General features: G+C 46.2%; 2 protein-coding genes across 10 annotated transcripts in view; one reads left to right on the plus strand and one right to left on the minus strand.

The window, feature by feature from the left end:
- Positions 1–14242, plus strand: part of Habp2 (hyaluronan binding protein 2) — a 32853-nt gene extending 18611 nt beyond the window's left edge. Inside the window, exons 4-14 of one of the 2 annotated variants that reach the window (XM_063244760.1) lie at positions 1267–1374; positions 2509–2625; positions 3394–3513; positions 3935–4106; positions 5127–5224; positions 6286–6541; positions 7539–7681; positions 8512–8646; positions 10430–10558; positions 11472–11617; positions 13771–14242. In XM_063244760.1, the coding sequence (XP_063100830.1) occupies positions 1267–1374; positions 2509–2625; positions 3394–3513; positions 3935–4106; positions 5127–5224; positions 6286–6541; positions 7539–7681; positions 8512–8646; positions 10430–10558; positions 11472–11617; positions 13771–13935 (1589 nt within the window). In that variant the 3' untranslated portion in view covers positions 13936–14242. The remainder of the gene's footprint in view (positions 1–1266; positions 1375–2508; positions 2626–3393; positions 3514–3934; positions 4107–5126; positions 5225–6285; positions 6542–7538; positions 7682–8511; positions 8647–10429; positions 10559–11471; positions 11618–13770) is intronic. The other variant, XM_013158399.2, reaches the window with a different exon arrangement.
- Positions 14243–14369: 127 nt separating this feature from the next.
- The window catches only part of Nrap (nebulin related anchoring protein), a 66355-nt gene continuing 64208 nt past the window's right edge, over positions 14370–16516 (minus strand). For all 8 annotated transcript variants that reach the window (XM_063244759.1, XM_063244757.1, XM_063244758.1 and 5 more), the window contains 3 exons: positions 16017–16328; positions 15210–15341; positions 14370–14633 (listed from right to left, as the gene is read on the minus strand). In XM_063244759.1, the coding sequence (XP_063100829.1) occupies positions 14529–14633; positions 15210–15341; positions 16017–16328 (549 nt within the window). In that variant the 3' untranslated portion in view covers positions 14370–14528. The remainder of the gene's footprint in view (positions 14634–15209; positions 15342–16016; positions 16329–16516) is intronic.

Here is a 16516-nt window from a genome sequence, read left to right on the forward strand (position 1 = left end):
GAGAACTGGGAGGTTTTAGAGACCACATACCCCACCCTCAAATGATAGATCAACGGAGTGAGGCCAGATAAGGAGTGGACTTAGCCAAGGTCATGGAAGAAATCAAGGCCTCGTCATGCAGGTGCCCCTGACACCATGACAGAGTCATTTCCACGACTTTGATCTCATATTAGGATCCAATTACACAGAATAATCTAAGCTATCACTGAGCACTGAACTGTAGCATTTACAAGTTTGAATTTAAGACTTTCCTTCCCTTTCATCTTTGCTGTGTGTTTTTCCCCTCACTTTGCTCTTCTGAAAGTTTTCACAATTGTTACCATACGTGTGTGTGTGTGTGTGTGTGTGTGTGTGTGTGTGTGTGCGTGCTGTGTGCACTCACACACATATGCTTCTACCAGATATGTTTTTGTGTTGTGGCTGCTTAATTGGAGTAGTGGAACAGAAAGGAAAATAAGAAACTAGGTCCAAGCAAAACCATGTGCCTAATTCAGAAGAAAGCATGGAAAGTGCTCGGCAGCTGAAATAAAAGCTGTATAACTGTGAGAAGTGGCCTAGAAGGCAGGGCCAAGATACAGGGCACCAGGGGAACATCAGAAGGGACCATCAAAACAAGAGCCAGGCCCAGGGATCCTAGTTCCTGAACCAAAGAACAATGCGTGTGAACAGAAGGATAAAGAATTCCCCAAGGGAAGATCCATTCAGACAGCCATGAAAAGCCAAAGGCACAGATGAAATATGACAAAATCTAACTGAACAAGTAGTTGAAGAAAGATGAAGGCCACTGGGTCATTTCCTCCTCACCGTCAATTCTTCTGTCACCCTCTTGCCTTTGGTCTTCTCTCCTGATGTTCAGAAAGCTTGTGTTTCATTAGGGGTGGGTTTTCCCCCCACTTTTGACCTCCACCCCTGGGCACTGGAAGTAGGGGAGGTCTCAGGCTTGTGAAATGCCTTCAGCATCAGAGACAGACCCCATGCACTCCCAGCGAGATGGGAGGAGAAACACACTCGTGAGGGAAATGAGGAGTCTCTCAACGAGGAAAGCGCCGTCCAAGCCAGGAGTGGTTCTTCCTTGCCTCTCCTCTTAGCCTCTCCCTGAGTCCCTCTCTCTGGCCCTGCAGCCTCAGCTCTACTTGCTCTTAAAGAATGATGTGCATCTCCCCTTTGCCCAGCCCTGGTTCTATGGGAGCAGGAGAGTAAAAGTAGGTGAGAAGTAGGGATTTCTCACAAGCTGCCTCTTTTGGGCTTTGTGCCTGTGTGTCTTAGATCCATGCCAGTCCAATCCCTGTGAACATGGTGGGAACTGCATTATCACCGGGGACACCTTCAGTTGCAGATGTCAGCCCCCCTTCTCTGGGAACAGGTGTCAGAATGGTGAGTATATCAACCCCAGATTAACTCCTCCTTTGGATTAAATAAGAAGCCATTCCTGCCCCAACCCCAGGTGGTGAGGAAGGGCCAAGTGAACCTGTGGTATGGATGATAAGTGCACATGCATGGTATACATGATATAGTCACAGGCAGTACTTTAAAAGTTGCATCTTTTTCCAATTCTATAAGATGGGACTAGTGTGCCCATTGTACAGATAAGAAGATTGAGGCTAATAGGGAATAGACCTGGAACATAATCAAGGTGTACTGTATTCCAAACTCAGGGATTTGCATTTTGAGGGATCAGACTAACTACAACAGAGAAATAGTGTTCTCAGATGGGACAGCGGAAAGGTTGTCAAGGCATAAAACCCAAGACAGAGGCAGACGACTCAGAATTGCTCATACAGCTCATTAGGAGTTGAGTAGATATTACAGTCCTGGTACCTGACTGCTGATCAGTGTTCTTTGAAGACACCAGCCTCAGGGGGTCTGCCTTTGGTAAGCTCTTTGGCACTATGTGAGTCCATGACACACAGTAGTGGGAATATAACTGGGGGGCTGAGTCCCTAGGGAGAAGTCAGATCCCATCCAATCTAGCAAATAGGTATGGTCTCTAACACCATTTCTCCAGAAATCCATGGTGATGGGCTGAGGGCCGTGAGTAGGATCTTATGAGTATCATAATTGACTTCTTTCCCTCTGTGTCATTTTCAAAATTTATATCTTTTTAATAATCGTCTCAGAGTAACACTGTGTGTGAACACAGCATTGAGTTCATCCCTCAGCTTACCAAAGGAATGACAAAGTTGTAAAAATAAGTCGTGATACGATGGCGAGATCAAAATTTCCTCTTTTTGTTGAAATCACACACATTTAACTGAGTTTTTGTTAAGATGGAGACATACAGTCAGTCTATGAGCAACAAAGGACACACAGGAAGCCATCGCTCAGGATCCCGGGATAAGAGAAACCTTGTTTTTGGATGACAGGTGTTTCAGAACCATGGACAGGGCCCCGGGTTAGGTCGGCCCCACCTACTCCAAACACTGTGATGTGCAGGTATCACTGGAAGTAAAATGTGAGTCAAATACTTTCTTGTACTTCCTTGTTCACTTCTCTGTGGATCTCTTCCAGTGGAAACCAGGTGCAAGAACAACCGCTGCGGCCCAGGCGAATGTCTCATTACCCAGAATCCTCCCTATTACCGCTGTGCCTGCCGACACCCTTACACGGGTCCAGACTGTTCCAGAGGTAAGTGGTGCAGACCCCTTTTCTGCTACGTTCTCTGCCCTAGCTTGTGCCTGGATTCTGTGCATCTTACCATGTGGCAGTGCGGATGTATCTGACGATTTCATAGCATCCAAAAGGATCCTTTTAACTAGGATATTCATGCATCTATCATCCCCAGAAAGCCCAAAATGAAATGATGCATCTTTGTCCATTGTCATCCATAAAAGACTTAATCTTGAAACTCACCTCCTCTTGGAAGTAGGTACCAATCTATTCCTGAGATGGGTCAAGTTTGGGAATCAGCATATCTTGAGTCACTGCAGTGAGTCAGGCACTGTCCTTGAAGATTTATATTCTCTCTCACATCTTCCAAAAAATTCTACAAGAAAGAGTTTTCTGGTTACAGAAACTGAAAGTCATAGAGGATAACTTAAATTTCTTAAAGCCATACAGCTATAAAGGGCCTGAGTCAAGTTACAACCTAACATAGACCCACCCCAAATTCCTTCTATGCCTCCTGTGATTTCTTATTGAGTGGCCCACTGATATATAGCTTGTTTTTTAGGCATGGCTTCCATTCTTATCACTTCATTTATGTTTTTTCATACTTTCAAGCTTCATGTGTACATTTGCTAGAGTCTCAGAGGCATCTGTCTTTCCATTCAGTGACACATCTTTCATGAAAGCATAATGCCAGAAAAATGTCATCAATGTCTCCTCATCACCACAGGTGATGAGGAGATTTTATCTCCTGAAGAGCCAACCTGGCCCAACTTCCTGTGTTCACAGTGCTTCCGGTGTGCAGACCAAATCCCTGCCAGAATGGCGGCATCTGCTCACACCACAGGCGGAGATCCAGATTCAAATGCACCTGTTCTGACCAGTTCACGGGAAGGTTCTGTGAAATAGGTATGGTCTCTGACACCATTTCTCCAAAAACCATGGCCAAGTGAGGCATCTGAAATCCTTTCCATTTGGGTTTTGTGGCCAGATTGTGGCTTAAGTCAAGTTGCCCTGACTCATGCATTGCCTCATCCTTCTAACTAAGGGAAAGGAAGTAATAATCCGGGATGCTGTGTAGGCTAATGAAATATGGCTGAGCATATCTGGGCCTCGAGCCAGCCTCTAATAGTTCTTTTGTAAGCTAAAATTTGATATTTCACATTTTTAAGCTGGGTTGAATCTGGAGTATCCTTGAAATGCATGATGAAATCTCAAGGTGATCAATACCCAGGCCCAAATTTACTGACCAGTGATAGACCCACCTGCCTTCCTGGACACAGTGTATCCATTGCTCCCAGTTCTCACGTCCCTGCCTGCTCTCTCTGAGGTTCTGATGACTGCTATGTTGGTGATGGCTACTCTTACCGAGGCAGAGTGAGCAGGACAGTCAACCAGCACACGTGTCTTTACTGGAACTCCCACCTCCTCTTGCAGGAGAATTACAACATGTTTATGGAGGATGCTGAGGGCCATGGGATTGGGGAGCACAACTTCTGCAGGTAAAGATTACCTTCCGCACACAGTCTTGGTGGCTTTATTTGGAAACAGATCATTGAAACTCATTAGCAGTCTGTCAAGGAAACTGTCTCACTCAGGACGGGTGAAGCTATGCTGCTGAAACAAACAGTCCCCAGATCTCAGTGCTTTAAATGAATCAAAGTGTCTTACTCATGCTGCTGTGTCATGAGGATTGGGAGAAGGATGGTAGGAGAATCATATTCCCATAGTTTCTCAAATACCCAAGAAGACAAGAAGAGAATGAAAAAGTAGAAAAATGGAGCGTTAAAGAAAATTATCCTTCTATGTACATTTCATTGGTCAGAAGTCACCATGTGGCCCCACTTAACCTTATGGGAGAAATGAGCAGGATAATGCCAAGACCTCCCGTTAATAACTAGAGTTACTCCCCTCCCCTTCTGTCGCATCTAGGCCCTTCTACTCAGTAGCCTCCCTCCCATTGCCTAACAGAGGCCAAAGATTTTGGTGATTTGCATACAAATGACAGGGATCCTTTGTCTGGCTTTAAACTGCCTCTACAAATAAGAGGCATTGCCTTGCTGAGTACTAGTTACCTTCAGTCTGTGCTCTCCTTAAACTACTTCCTCCACGGAGCTGTCTTTATGGAGGCCTCACTGACAACTCTTCTTGGAGGATTACCAAGCCTGGAATTCAGGTAGAAGAGCTGATTGTGTTTTTGTGGTCATTTTGCTTCTCTGACAAGGAAAGTCTCCCATAGAGATCTTATTTGCTTTCCTGTGAATAATTGGAAGTGCCCTGTAGCTCTAGACCAAGGCCTGTTAACTCCATTCTGTGCTTGGGATTCTCCTCGAAAAGTTAATATTTGGTCGCATAAACTCGGACCAGCCTTCTAGGTGATGGTTTGCTAAGCTGTTGGAGGCCTGGACTGAAGAGTGGCCCCAGGGAAGCACAAGGTTGTGGTAGTCTCTCATCCAAGGGTCCTTCAATGAGGCAGCATTCACCATCTCTCTAACCCCCCTTCTGTTTTATTTTCATTTTAGAAACCCAGATGGAGACCAGAAGCCCTGGTGTTTTATTAAAGCTAATAGTGAAAAGGTGAAGTGGGAATACTGTGATGTCCCAGCTTGCCCAGCTGTAGGTAAGCTGATACAGATTCCCAGGCCCCTGGGGAGAAGGTGATAGTCCACAGGCAGACACTGCACCCTGTCCTCCCTCCAGACCTGTTTTAGCAGCTCTCATCCCAGTGCCAGCCTACCTACCTGCTCAGAGGGCTGAACAGGATGCCTCTGTCAGCTCAGGCTAGGTAGACCAACTATAAGCTCGTTTCCTGACTCCAAGTCAATGTACTCAGCAGCTGTGCATCGAACATTCACTGTGTGCGTGGCAGCAGGCCAGCCCTCTGTGTACAGTGGTGATCAAACATTTGCCAGGCTCCTGTGGCCTCTCAAGGTGCAACTGGCCTGAATTGCAGCCTCACAGCCAGTCTCACTGGCCCATGCCTGTGCCCACATTCAGAGCAATGTACCCTCCTACTCTGGCCAGTGGGGTTCCCTCCCTGATAAGTGTCACATCTGTGCTTTGGTCTTAGGGTTGCCTCTGTTTGTAATTCTGCATTCCACATCTGCTCTTGTCTGATTCCAACCATTATTAGGGAACAAACCCGAGCACCCCCTCCTTTGAGCAGTCCACTTTGGTTTCCAGAGTGAAGTGTTATCTCTCCCTCCTTACTAGCCCAAGGAAAGGAACAGGGCAGCACTCAGACACCACTTGCTGTCTCCTCTGTATCCCAGATGTCTCTGCAAACACTTCCCTCCCCTGTTCCACTTCTTCTGGGATCCCCCGCTGCACTGATGTAGCCTCCAGAATCGTGTGTGTGTGTGTGTGTGTGTGTGTGTGTGCATGCATTAATGGATAGCTAGGGATAGATCTGTGTATAACACACACACACACACACATTCAAAATAGGAAGGAAAAAGTAGCACCCTCATCCTTAGTGCTAAAGACTTGCTTTGTATTCATTAAGATATTCAACAAATATCAATGTATACCAACAATTTGCCCACCCTGTGTGCACCAGTGTAGGCTCTTAGCTCTGGTCATTTGCTCAGCTGCTGGACTCAGAGTCATGTCTAGGGCTAGATCCTTCCCAAGGATGAGAAGGAGGCTTGGCTGTATGATCTACCTTCTTGCGTCCTGCAGACACTGACAACCCAGAGCAGAGCCCAGTGGGCTCCCCGATCCAGCATTTGGGATTTGACTCCTGCGGGAGAACTGAGGTCACGGCAAGGAAGATCAAGAGGATCTACGGTGGCTTCAAGAGCACAGCGGGCAAGCACCCGTGGCAGGCGTCCCTGCAGACCTCACTGCCTTTGACCTCCTCCATGCCCCAAGGCCACTTCTGCGGGGGTGCATTGATCCACCCTTGCTGGGTGCTCACTGCTGCCCACTGTACCAAGTGAGTGAGCACTGGGTGACTTGGATGCAGGCTGGTGGCCTCTCCTTCCCAAATGCTCAAAGGTCCAGAGGGAAAGTAGCTATCATTTCTACACTGCCTACCGTGGATTTGTATATATTGCATACCATTTAATCCTTAAAACTAGCTCCAGGAAACAAGCCAAGGGAGGGCAAGGATTTTTATGTTTTATTCATTGTAGTTTGCCCAGTGCCTGCAGCAGGTATGTAGCAAGTGTTCAATAAACAACTATAAAGGGCAAGAGAATATTTTTCCCTTTTTATTAACAAGGACCTGGATCTTGGAAAGGCTTAGCACCTTCTCTAAAGCCACATGGAAAGAAAGTAGGTGAACAGAACCAAATTCACACTGATCTGCTATGAGCAGATAAAAATAATCTGCTGTACTGTTGATGCTGTTATCGGTGAGCCTCTGGGGTTCAGTGTCCTCACCCAGGCTTCCTGTGTGCCTTCGAGAAGCAAGTGACTTCCAGCAGCGGAGGAATCACTGTCTCCTCTAAATTCCCTTAATTCATGATCAGAGCTGGTTGCATGAAGCCCAGATTTTGGAAGTGGCCTTGACAGTCTTTCAGCCCATTCCGTCATTAAATAATTTCCTCTGGGATTCCAGGAGATCCTCCTGTAGACAGCTGTGCATGGATACTTGGCACCTGTCAATGAATTTCAGCAGATTTGCTCAGGACCTTGATGGCTGTCCTTTATCAAGGCCCAGGGAGAATGGGAGATCTCACTGGAAAACTGGGATTAAAAACAATAGCTCATGCCAGAGTCTACTTCTTTTAATAAAGCAGTTTTGCATACTATTTTATTTGGAATCCACAGCAGGGTTCTGTGAGGGAGAAAAGGACAAGGAATGAGGGTAGTGAGGCTGCAGAAAGCCAGGGGCAAAGATCACACAGCTCACCAGGAGCAGAGCTGGGTGTGGGTCTTGCCTCTTACTGTCCCGTGCAATTTCTTAACTATTTTATTTTCCTCTGCAGCATAAAGGCCAAACATCTAAAAGTGGTACTAGGGGACCAGGACCTGAAGAAGACAGAATTCCATGAGCAGACCTTCAGGGTGGAGAAGATAATCAAGTACAGCTGCTATAATGAAAGAGACGAGATTCCATACAATGATATCGGCAAGTCCCCCCTCTGATGGCTCTCCTGTGTGTCACGTGGGTGGATTTCTCCACGGATGGGAAGCTGAGGCTTGGTTTTAGAAAGTTCTGTGATAATGTTGGTTTCTACCTGAAAGGTAGACAATTTATTCCAGAGCTTTTCAGGTCTAAAGAATGTATGTTTGTGTTATGGAAAAATGAGCCCAGACTCTTAAACTGAGGGAGAGGGATGCCAGGATGCTAGGAGCATTGCATTGAGAATCCCAACTCCCACTTTTTACCTGGGAATGGAATCACCTCCCTGAGCTTCTGCTAGGGAAAATGGGAACACTGTTGCTGAACTCCAAGCTTCCTGCTCGTGAACATGGACACACCCAGCATTGGCACCTGGGATGCTATGGTGCAGAAGCAATGACATTCTTAAGCTACTGGTGTCACAGGATTGATCTTTGTCTCTGTGCCTCTCTTTCTCTGTCTCTATCACTTTCTCTCTGTCTCTGTCTCTCTCTGTCTCTCTCTGTCTCTCTCTCTCTCTCTCTCTCTCTCTGTCTCTCTCTGTCTGTCTCTGTCTGTGTTTCTGTCTCTGTCTCTCTAGCTTTTACCACTCTTACAATCTGTTTTATAAAATGGATTAGAAATCATTTCAAACTCATTTATTATTCCTGGTATTACTCCCAGCCTGTGTTACTCCTCTGGAGTGAACGTTTGAAAAATCAAATGACCAAGGAAGAGGTTTTTCAGGCATGCAGGGTGAAGTTGCACTGTTAGCACCTTCCAAAGCACACTGAAAGCTGATGCTTCTCTGCAAAAGAGATGAGGTCACACCCATTTCCTCCCCTGTCTCCACCTAGCTTTGCTCAAGTTAAAGCCAGTGGATGGGCACTGTGCTCTGGAGTCTAAATATGTGAAGACCGTTTGTTTGCCCGATGATTCTTTTCCCTCTGGGACCGAGTGTCACATCTCTGGCTGGGGTGTGACAGAAACAGGTGAGTCCATGCATGCATTCTCTCCCAACTCAGGGGAGCTACATCAACCAGAGAAAAGAGGGCCAACTCCAGCTGTCCTTCTAACTTGAAATAAGTTTAAAAAAACATTATCAAGAGAAAGCACCTGCTTCATCATTCCAACTCTAGGTAAATCCTACCGTTTGCAGGACATGTTCCCTGGTCTTCCCTGATTTCCATATCAGTCCCTGGCCTCTGCCTCTAGACCCTCACTCTGCTCAAGCATGGATCCTGCGCCCACAGAGACCTCTCCCCGTCCCTCCGTAGACTTTAGGGAGGGTGGAGCGGAAAGAGCGTGGGCTTTAGTGCCAGACGTACTTGACTGCAAGCTCTGCTGTGCATCCTCAGCTTTGTTGCTTGTACAGCTCACTTCTTTTTTTTTTTTTTTTTTTTTTTTTTTTTAATTTAAGAGGAAAAAGAGAAAAACACAAAACAAACCAAAGCGGCGTAAGGGTACACGCAATACAGAACTACAAAACAAAATAAAACAAAACAAAACAAAAAACCATAACAGTAAGAAATTACCTGCTAGTAGATTACACACTATTTTCTTGAAAATAGTTCCTCAAATCACAGTATCAAAGAACACAAGGTGGACATTCAAACAGGGAGACTGCAAACAGCTGTGTTCAATGTTCGAAAAACATTGATAAAGTCAGCTATTTAACACCCCCAAACACACTTGCTGTTATATCCGTTAGAGCTCTTTTTCTTTTTTTTTTTTCCCTCTCTTTTTTACAACAAAATTTACACATCTTGGATTTTATTACTCCTTAGTGCTTATTACTTTCTTTGGGGGGGGGGAAGAATACAGTCAAATATGGCAAAACAAAGCTGTCAGTCAATACCAAGGATAGACATAGCACATGGTGTAGAACAGAGTACAAGTTTATCAACAATGGTTATCAACGTTGTCCCTTGTTTCCTTAAAAAGAATTGTCTATCTTATTAGATATTATAAAGTTGGACAAAACAGTAGAGAACAAGACCAATAAAACTTAGGCATTGTAAACATTACAGGACTTCCAAAGAAGACAATAGTCAAACCAGAATGGGTATCTTAGTGAATCTTATTGTCTTCAAAGTAGTTGCCTATGTCTTCAAACTTGATACTATCATATAGAATGGAACAGAGTCTAATCAGTCAAAACAAGATCGTGGGAGTACTACAGGACTTCAAAACAAGTTAATAGGAAATCGAAAAGAGTTACTATTTATATATCCTAATTTTTTTGAATTTTTTCTTTAATTAAGACAAACATAAGAAATGACTAAATAATTTTTTTTTGAAACAATAAGGGGGAGATTGAGATAAAACAGGACATAACAATATAACAATAGAGGTCACAGCATGACTGTTTCAATAACCTAGTACTTCACCACCTTATAACCTGACTTAATAGTAGTTACCATAGTGTCTTTTTCCTTGAAATATTTGGGTAAAACTTCATATACTCTAGCTTCAAATATTTTCATATCAAGAAGCCCAGAATAAAGCCTTTCTAATTAATGAGTGAAAACTTTATAAGGCTTTAAGGCCACCTAATGGGGAATCATGATTACCACATATTTTTATATATTTGAATCATTACTTACATTAGGGAAACTATTCGGTATTCACACATGCGAGATTGATTTATTTCACTTATGAGTATGGTCTCAAGCTGCGCCCATTTATTGATAAATATCTCAATGTGATCCTTCTTTATAGCTGAATAATACTCCATTGTATAGAAATACCACAACTTTTTTATCCATTCCTCAGTTGATGGGCACTTGGGTTGTTTCCAAGATCTGGCGATTACAAATTGTGTACAGCTCACTTCTAATTTCCGAATAATTACATCCACCTCCGAGATGTGGAATCATGACCAAATACAAACACATTCAGAAGGTATTTCAAATCTTTCCCGTATACTCAAAATGCGTTTGTTGTCTCTCCCAATCTTGTCCTCAGTAATGGGAAGCAAGAGCCACCTGAGGTCTCTATTTTTAAAGAAAGTGATACATGGGGCTGGGGATTTAGCTCAGTGGCATAAGCGCCTGCCTTGCAAGAAGGCAGTCGTGAGTTCGATCCCCTGTACAGATAAAAAGGAAAAAGACAAAAAAAAAAAGAAGAAAGAAATAAAGTGATACGTACCATACAAAACTGTCAGAGGCTTTTGGGGAAAGATATTTCAGCATGACTGGAATGTAGGCCAGCCAGAAGATTCTTGTTTGCTTCAATCTTTGACCATCTAAACCTTTGACCTCTGTTCCACTCCTTGTGGTCTAGGGAACGTGATAATGTCTTCATTGAGGATCTTATAGGGCCTCAAGTTAAAACAATTTTGTATTTCACAAATAGTCCTCTAAGACACTTTGTTCAAAGGCAGTCACATATTTTAATTGATTTCATTATCTTCAGTGGGGGGATGTCTTCTCTTAGAAGCAGATAATTTAATGCAATCATTCATTCCGAACCTACTTATGCAAGCCTTTCTGCTGATGCTAGACAGTTTTAAAGATGGCTAAGACATCATCCATGCCCTTTTGGATTTTGTGGTTTAGTTAAAAGTCAGAGGAGGAAATAAATGATTCTGTTCCACTGTGCTCAGTGCAGCTTCGCAGGGCTGCACGGGCATGATGAAGGCTGAAGGAAAGGAGAAACTTCCCCAGTGTTGGGAAACGAAATTCCTCTGCCCGTCTTCCAGGAAACTCATTTCTTCCCGAGCTGAGGGCTGGTGGCCTTCTCCTTGTACCACTAGCTTCTGGTTGGGTGGATGCTACTCTGTCCCCACCCTAGTGACTCTTTTTTCTGTCCACAGGGGAGGGTTCCCGCCATCTTCTGGATGCAAAAGTCAAGCTGATTGCCAACACTTTATGCAACTCCCGAAGACTCTATGACCAAACGATTGATGACAGCATGATTTGTGCAGGAAACCTTCAGAAACCTGGGCAAGATACTTGCCAGGTCAGACTCCAAAGGCACTTGGTGAAGGAGAGGTTGGCAGAATGTTACACAAGCATAGAGGCCTTGTAGTATCCTGGAATGGGAGCCAGGGTCACCTGTCACAAAGCTAAGGCACAGGCAGGGCACAACTGACCGCAGCAATCAGAATCCACATCAAACCAGATGGCTCTGCGTAATAATCCCCATAGGTCATGTTGGCTGCACTGTATTTTTTTTTTTTTTTTTTTTTTGTCTTTTTCCTTTTTATCGGTACCGGGGATCGAACTCACGACTGCCTGCTTGCAGGGCAGGCGCTTATGTCGCTGAGCTAAATCTCCAGCCCCGGCTGCATTGTATTTTAACTTATTGAATTCTCACAACTCTGGTAAAACGAATGTCATTGTCATCATTGTATGGATATAGAAGTCCTGCTTAGCTTTCACAATAGGATAGTATTTCAAGTAGGCCTTGAATTTGAAAACTCTAGGTCTGCAGGACACCAGAGCTTCTGCTACTTTGTTCCACTATGTTTACATGAGAACAGGGCACTTCTGGCATCAGTTTTGGGCAGTGTGTCTGAAAATCCTACTAAACAAGGAACTGTCCGTAAGATCAATGACTAAAAGGAAAGTGATGTAAGGCTTAGAGATATTGCAATGATATTCTTAATCATTAGGGTTTAAATGTGTATGAGACAGATGTACAGAAATAGAAATAGAGACAGCGATAAGGAGGTGGATTTAGTCCTAGCAAACTACATCTCCCCCCCCCCCCCGTGACCACAGCCAACTCTAGAACCTGCCTGACACCCCACCAGACCTTTGGGACTCTGCCCCCACCCAGCTGCTAAGATCTGTTGTGACTTAGAGACGATTTGGGAGGGAAGAGGTGTTGGTTCCATCAGCTGTTGCTAAAGGGACCTCAGACCCTCCTCCATGTCACAGCCTGCACCCCAGGGCTCCTCTGCACGGCTCACATCACATAGGATACATCCTTCCCAGACTCCCAGGAATAGCTCATTTTAGGATTTTCTGCCTAATATCCTCATAAACTGCTCAGCTTTCTTGGAAACCCCAGAATGATCACATTTGAATACTAGCCCCTCCCTGCTAGTATTCAAGGGGGGGCCAACAGACTTGCCAGCCCTTAGCCCACACGAGATGAGAAACTGAAGTTTCTTTCTCTAGAAACTGTATTGCGACCCTTAGTCCCTTCCCCAGGGGTCACAGATATCCATGTACTCAGGGAGCAGCAAGGGCAGATGGAGGTGATTTGTCCTAAATCACTAGAAAATGAGGAAGAAAAAAAACACAGCTCAATTCCCTAGATAATTCAGAGGCTTCATTGTAGGTTTTGGAAACAGATACCCATGAGTTTAAAACCTGTTTGCATCTGTTATTATGTGATCTTGATCAGTCACTCAAGTAATTCTCCAGTCTCTGGTGCCTGATGGAATGAACATGTCTGTAAGATCATCCCAGGGTAGCTGGGATTAAGAGAGAGCTCATTTTTAAAGGCCTGTTAGTGATAGCAGCATTGTTTGTGAGTCTCCTCCTCACTGCCCTTTCCTCCAAACTTATCCTCGCCTCTGCAATGAGGGCTTAACACGAACCAGACTCTGTTCTGTGTATTTTACAACCAAAGTATCCTTGAACCCTGGGAAAGGGCAGCAGTTGCTATGCATAGTTTATAGCTGAGAAACAGGCTCCCAAGGCCCATGGCTGGCAGCTGGCAGAGCCTCGGTTGGAATGCAGAAGCTTGAAGCCCACAGCCCAGGTTGAATGCTCAGGCCATGGCTGCCACTGAGTCGCTGTCCTCCTCCCCCGTGGGTGGCTCTGTTCACCCCCTGGTCCACTGCCAAAAGAACTAGCAGTGATAACACTGCAGGAGTAAGGATCAGGATGTAGGATCTGCCAGTCACACTGTGACTGCAGCTCTGAGTTGCTTTCCCAAGACTCTTGCGACCCTGGACTCTCAGTGTAGCTTTTTTTGTTCAGAGACTTGCATCATGGGAGGGACCAAAAGAGCAATGTTACGGCTTTCCAGAGAAGCCCGGATGGTTAGCAGGCAATGCCACCCCATCACCTCTGGCACCCTTGAGAGATGGGGTGGCGGGGGCATCTCTGAATGCATTCAGGTCCACAAGGATGAACTTCTGCTGCTTTTTCCCTCAGGGTGACTCTGGAGGTCCTCTGACCTGTGAGAAGGATGGCATCTACTACGTCTATGGGATCGTGAGCTGGGGCCAGGAATGTGGGAAAAAGCCAGGGGTCTACACCCAAGTTACTAAGTTCCTAAGCTGGATCAAAACCACAATGCAAAATGAGGCTGTTTTCTAAGGTGCTGTCCTGGACTCAGAGCTCATCCTCCTCTGCACCAGACTAAGAAGACCATACAGGCAGCATGGAGTGCCCAGGAGGCCACACCATGGAGTGCCCTGCTCTGGGCACAGACACCTGCTATCCACCCTGGGCCTGGCCAGCCAGCATCCACAACTTCCTAGGCTTCCTCTATCTTCCTGGGCAGCCCAGGAACAATGGACTCAACACTGGACACATTAGGTTTGCCTCCTTTCTGCCTACTATACCTTCTAGAAAATCAGTGTTCACAAAGATAGCCTCCATCAGGGACACCTACAAACTCGAGATAGTAGAATGCTCAGCACCGCTGACAGTCACCTTGACTCCTTACTCCTCACCCTGAACAACTGAATACTCAACAGCACCCACCATTCTCATCTACGTGTTACACAAAAGAGCAAAACTACGACATCTTCTGTTTGCTTCCAGAGCCATTATTTTAATGAAGGTAGATCTGGAGATGGGATGTGGTGCCATTTTTACAGTTGCCCAAGTGGAAGTCGTTTCCAGCATGGCTCTGAGGAGCAGACTTCCACTCTGGCGTCTCAAGAACTGGAGCAGGGTCCATGTGTTCACATCAGCAGAGCCTTCTTCCTTCTGACGTGCAGGATCTCGGTGGCATCTGGGTTCACCTCCCCCCTCAGATGATCTTCAGCCTCCACTGCCTCCGGTGCCCCCTGCAGAAATCAAACGCATCTGCCTGGATTAAGATGAAGCCCCCTCCACTCCACCCCTCCCACAGGATGCACCAAGATGCTCCTTGAGCATTTAACATATTTATCCTCCCCTTCCGGTCCCCTCCTCCACTCTGCCCAAGGAAAAAGATCCTCAAGGCAAGAATGAGAAAGAAGCAAGCCAATCTCTCATTTAGGCATCGTGTCTTTCTTCTGAACAAAGTAGGGTTCAAAATGCAGGCTATTACAGCTAGCAAGTCCCTGACCCTCTCTGCACATGTAACAAGCAAGCAGTCAGCGCAGCCTGGGTGCCCTGGCCCGGGATTGATGTCTCCCCAGTAGGTTCGCCTCTGCAGAACTAATAGCTGTGACTTCAGAGAAAAGCCTGCAGGAAGTTTAACCTGTGTGTCATCCACCCGGTCATCCCAGACCCATGAAATTAGGTGCCTTGCTCAGCTGCATTTCACACTTCTTTAGAGCCAACTGACCTCTGGTCAAAAATAAACTTTGAAAAGAAACAAAGGCTTTGTCTTTCCTGCGGTCTTGCCAGGCAGGAGGGGTTTGTAGCTTGCTACTCACATAAGCCCCCCGGACCCCCAGGGCCCTCGCGTTGGCCAGTTCTGCAGCGCGCCGAGCCATCTCTACTTTGTAGGAACCAGGAGGGGTCCAGCCAACACCTCTGGTCAGATTCAAGTCTGATCTGTACTTGACCTGAGAGGAGGGAAGAAGCGAGAGATTCTGAATGTGTCGGCAGGGTTGGGGTGCTTTGACCACAGAGTGACTGGGATTAAACTGCAGCAGTGAGACAAGCAATATGTTGTTGTCAGTAAAACGGGGACAAGGGGAGTGGATTCGTCTTAAGCTGGAGCTCCCTGGCATGGAGGACCCGCTGTGAGCCTGGCCAGGACAGGGCTGTCATTGACATCTTCTGTTTGAGTGATGGGAGGGGCAGTGGAGTAAGGAGGGACCGGGGTGATACCTGGTTCTCTGGGGTCTCAGAGAAGTCACTGCCCTTCCCTGAGCTTCGTTTTCTTCCAGGGAAAAGTGCAAGGGCTGGATCAGGTAACTTAGTGAGACCCCTCAAAGTACAGTAAGGGGATCAAGGGTCTGGGCCCTCATATCAAAACAATAGGGTCTGTATCCCCGATCTGCTTAACTTCTCTGGTCCCCAGGTTCCTCACTTGTAAAGTAAGGCAGTAGTAGAATCATGGGGGCCACAGAGCATGATGCTCAGAAAGCATTTGGCACACAGCGTGGCACAGAGCACAGAAATGGTATGGTAAGTACTGTCACTATGCCTTTGGATTCTAAAATCCCAGTGTCTGGGGTGTTGTCTCAGCCCAGCTCCCCACCAGAAGGTAGAATGAGATGTGCAAAGGTGCTCACATCGCTCTGCAGCTGGTGGGCCTTCCTTGCATGCCTCAAGCTCAGCTGCTCAGGGTCACAGGTGGGCTGGGGCAGGGGCTGCCTGTAATGCACGTGACTGGCCAGTTCCTGGCTCCTCTTGGCCTGGAGGAAGCCAGGCTGATCTGTGCGGCTGTGGAACTGGAACCGATTCTTGGCAAAGTCCTTTTTGTACTCGTTGTCACTCTGGAGCCTGCCAACGTTGAGGAAATGCTTCATCCTTGGGTCATCACTGATGCTTCGGTACCCAATCTGCAGGCCCCGGTCCCGCAGGAAGGCCTCTTTGTACCGGAACTGATAAGCAGAGGAACAGAGGTGAATCACAGGGACCCAGCACCCCGCCATGGCCACCCTCGCTGATGGGGCAGCCCACAGGATTCTCAGCAGTAAGCTCAGCATGAAGCCAGGCTTTAAATTCCATGGGCCAAGCTGTGTGATCTTGGCTAGTTATTAAGCCTCAATTTCCCCATCTGATAAATGGG

The sequence above is a fragment of the Cavia porcellus genome, unplaced genomic scaffold (genome assembly GCF_034190915.1).
Source record: "Cavia porcellus strain 051 isolate PalLab524CR breed Dunkin Hartley unplaced genomic scaffold, mCavPor4.1 scaffold_2, whole genome shotgun sequence".
NCBI lineage: Eukaryota > Metazoa > Chordata > Mammalia > Rodentia > Caviidae > Cavia > Cavia porcellus.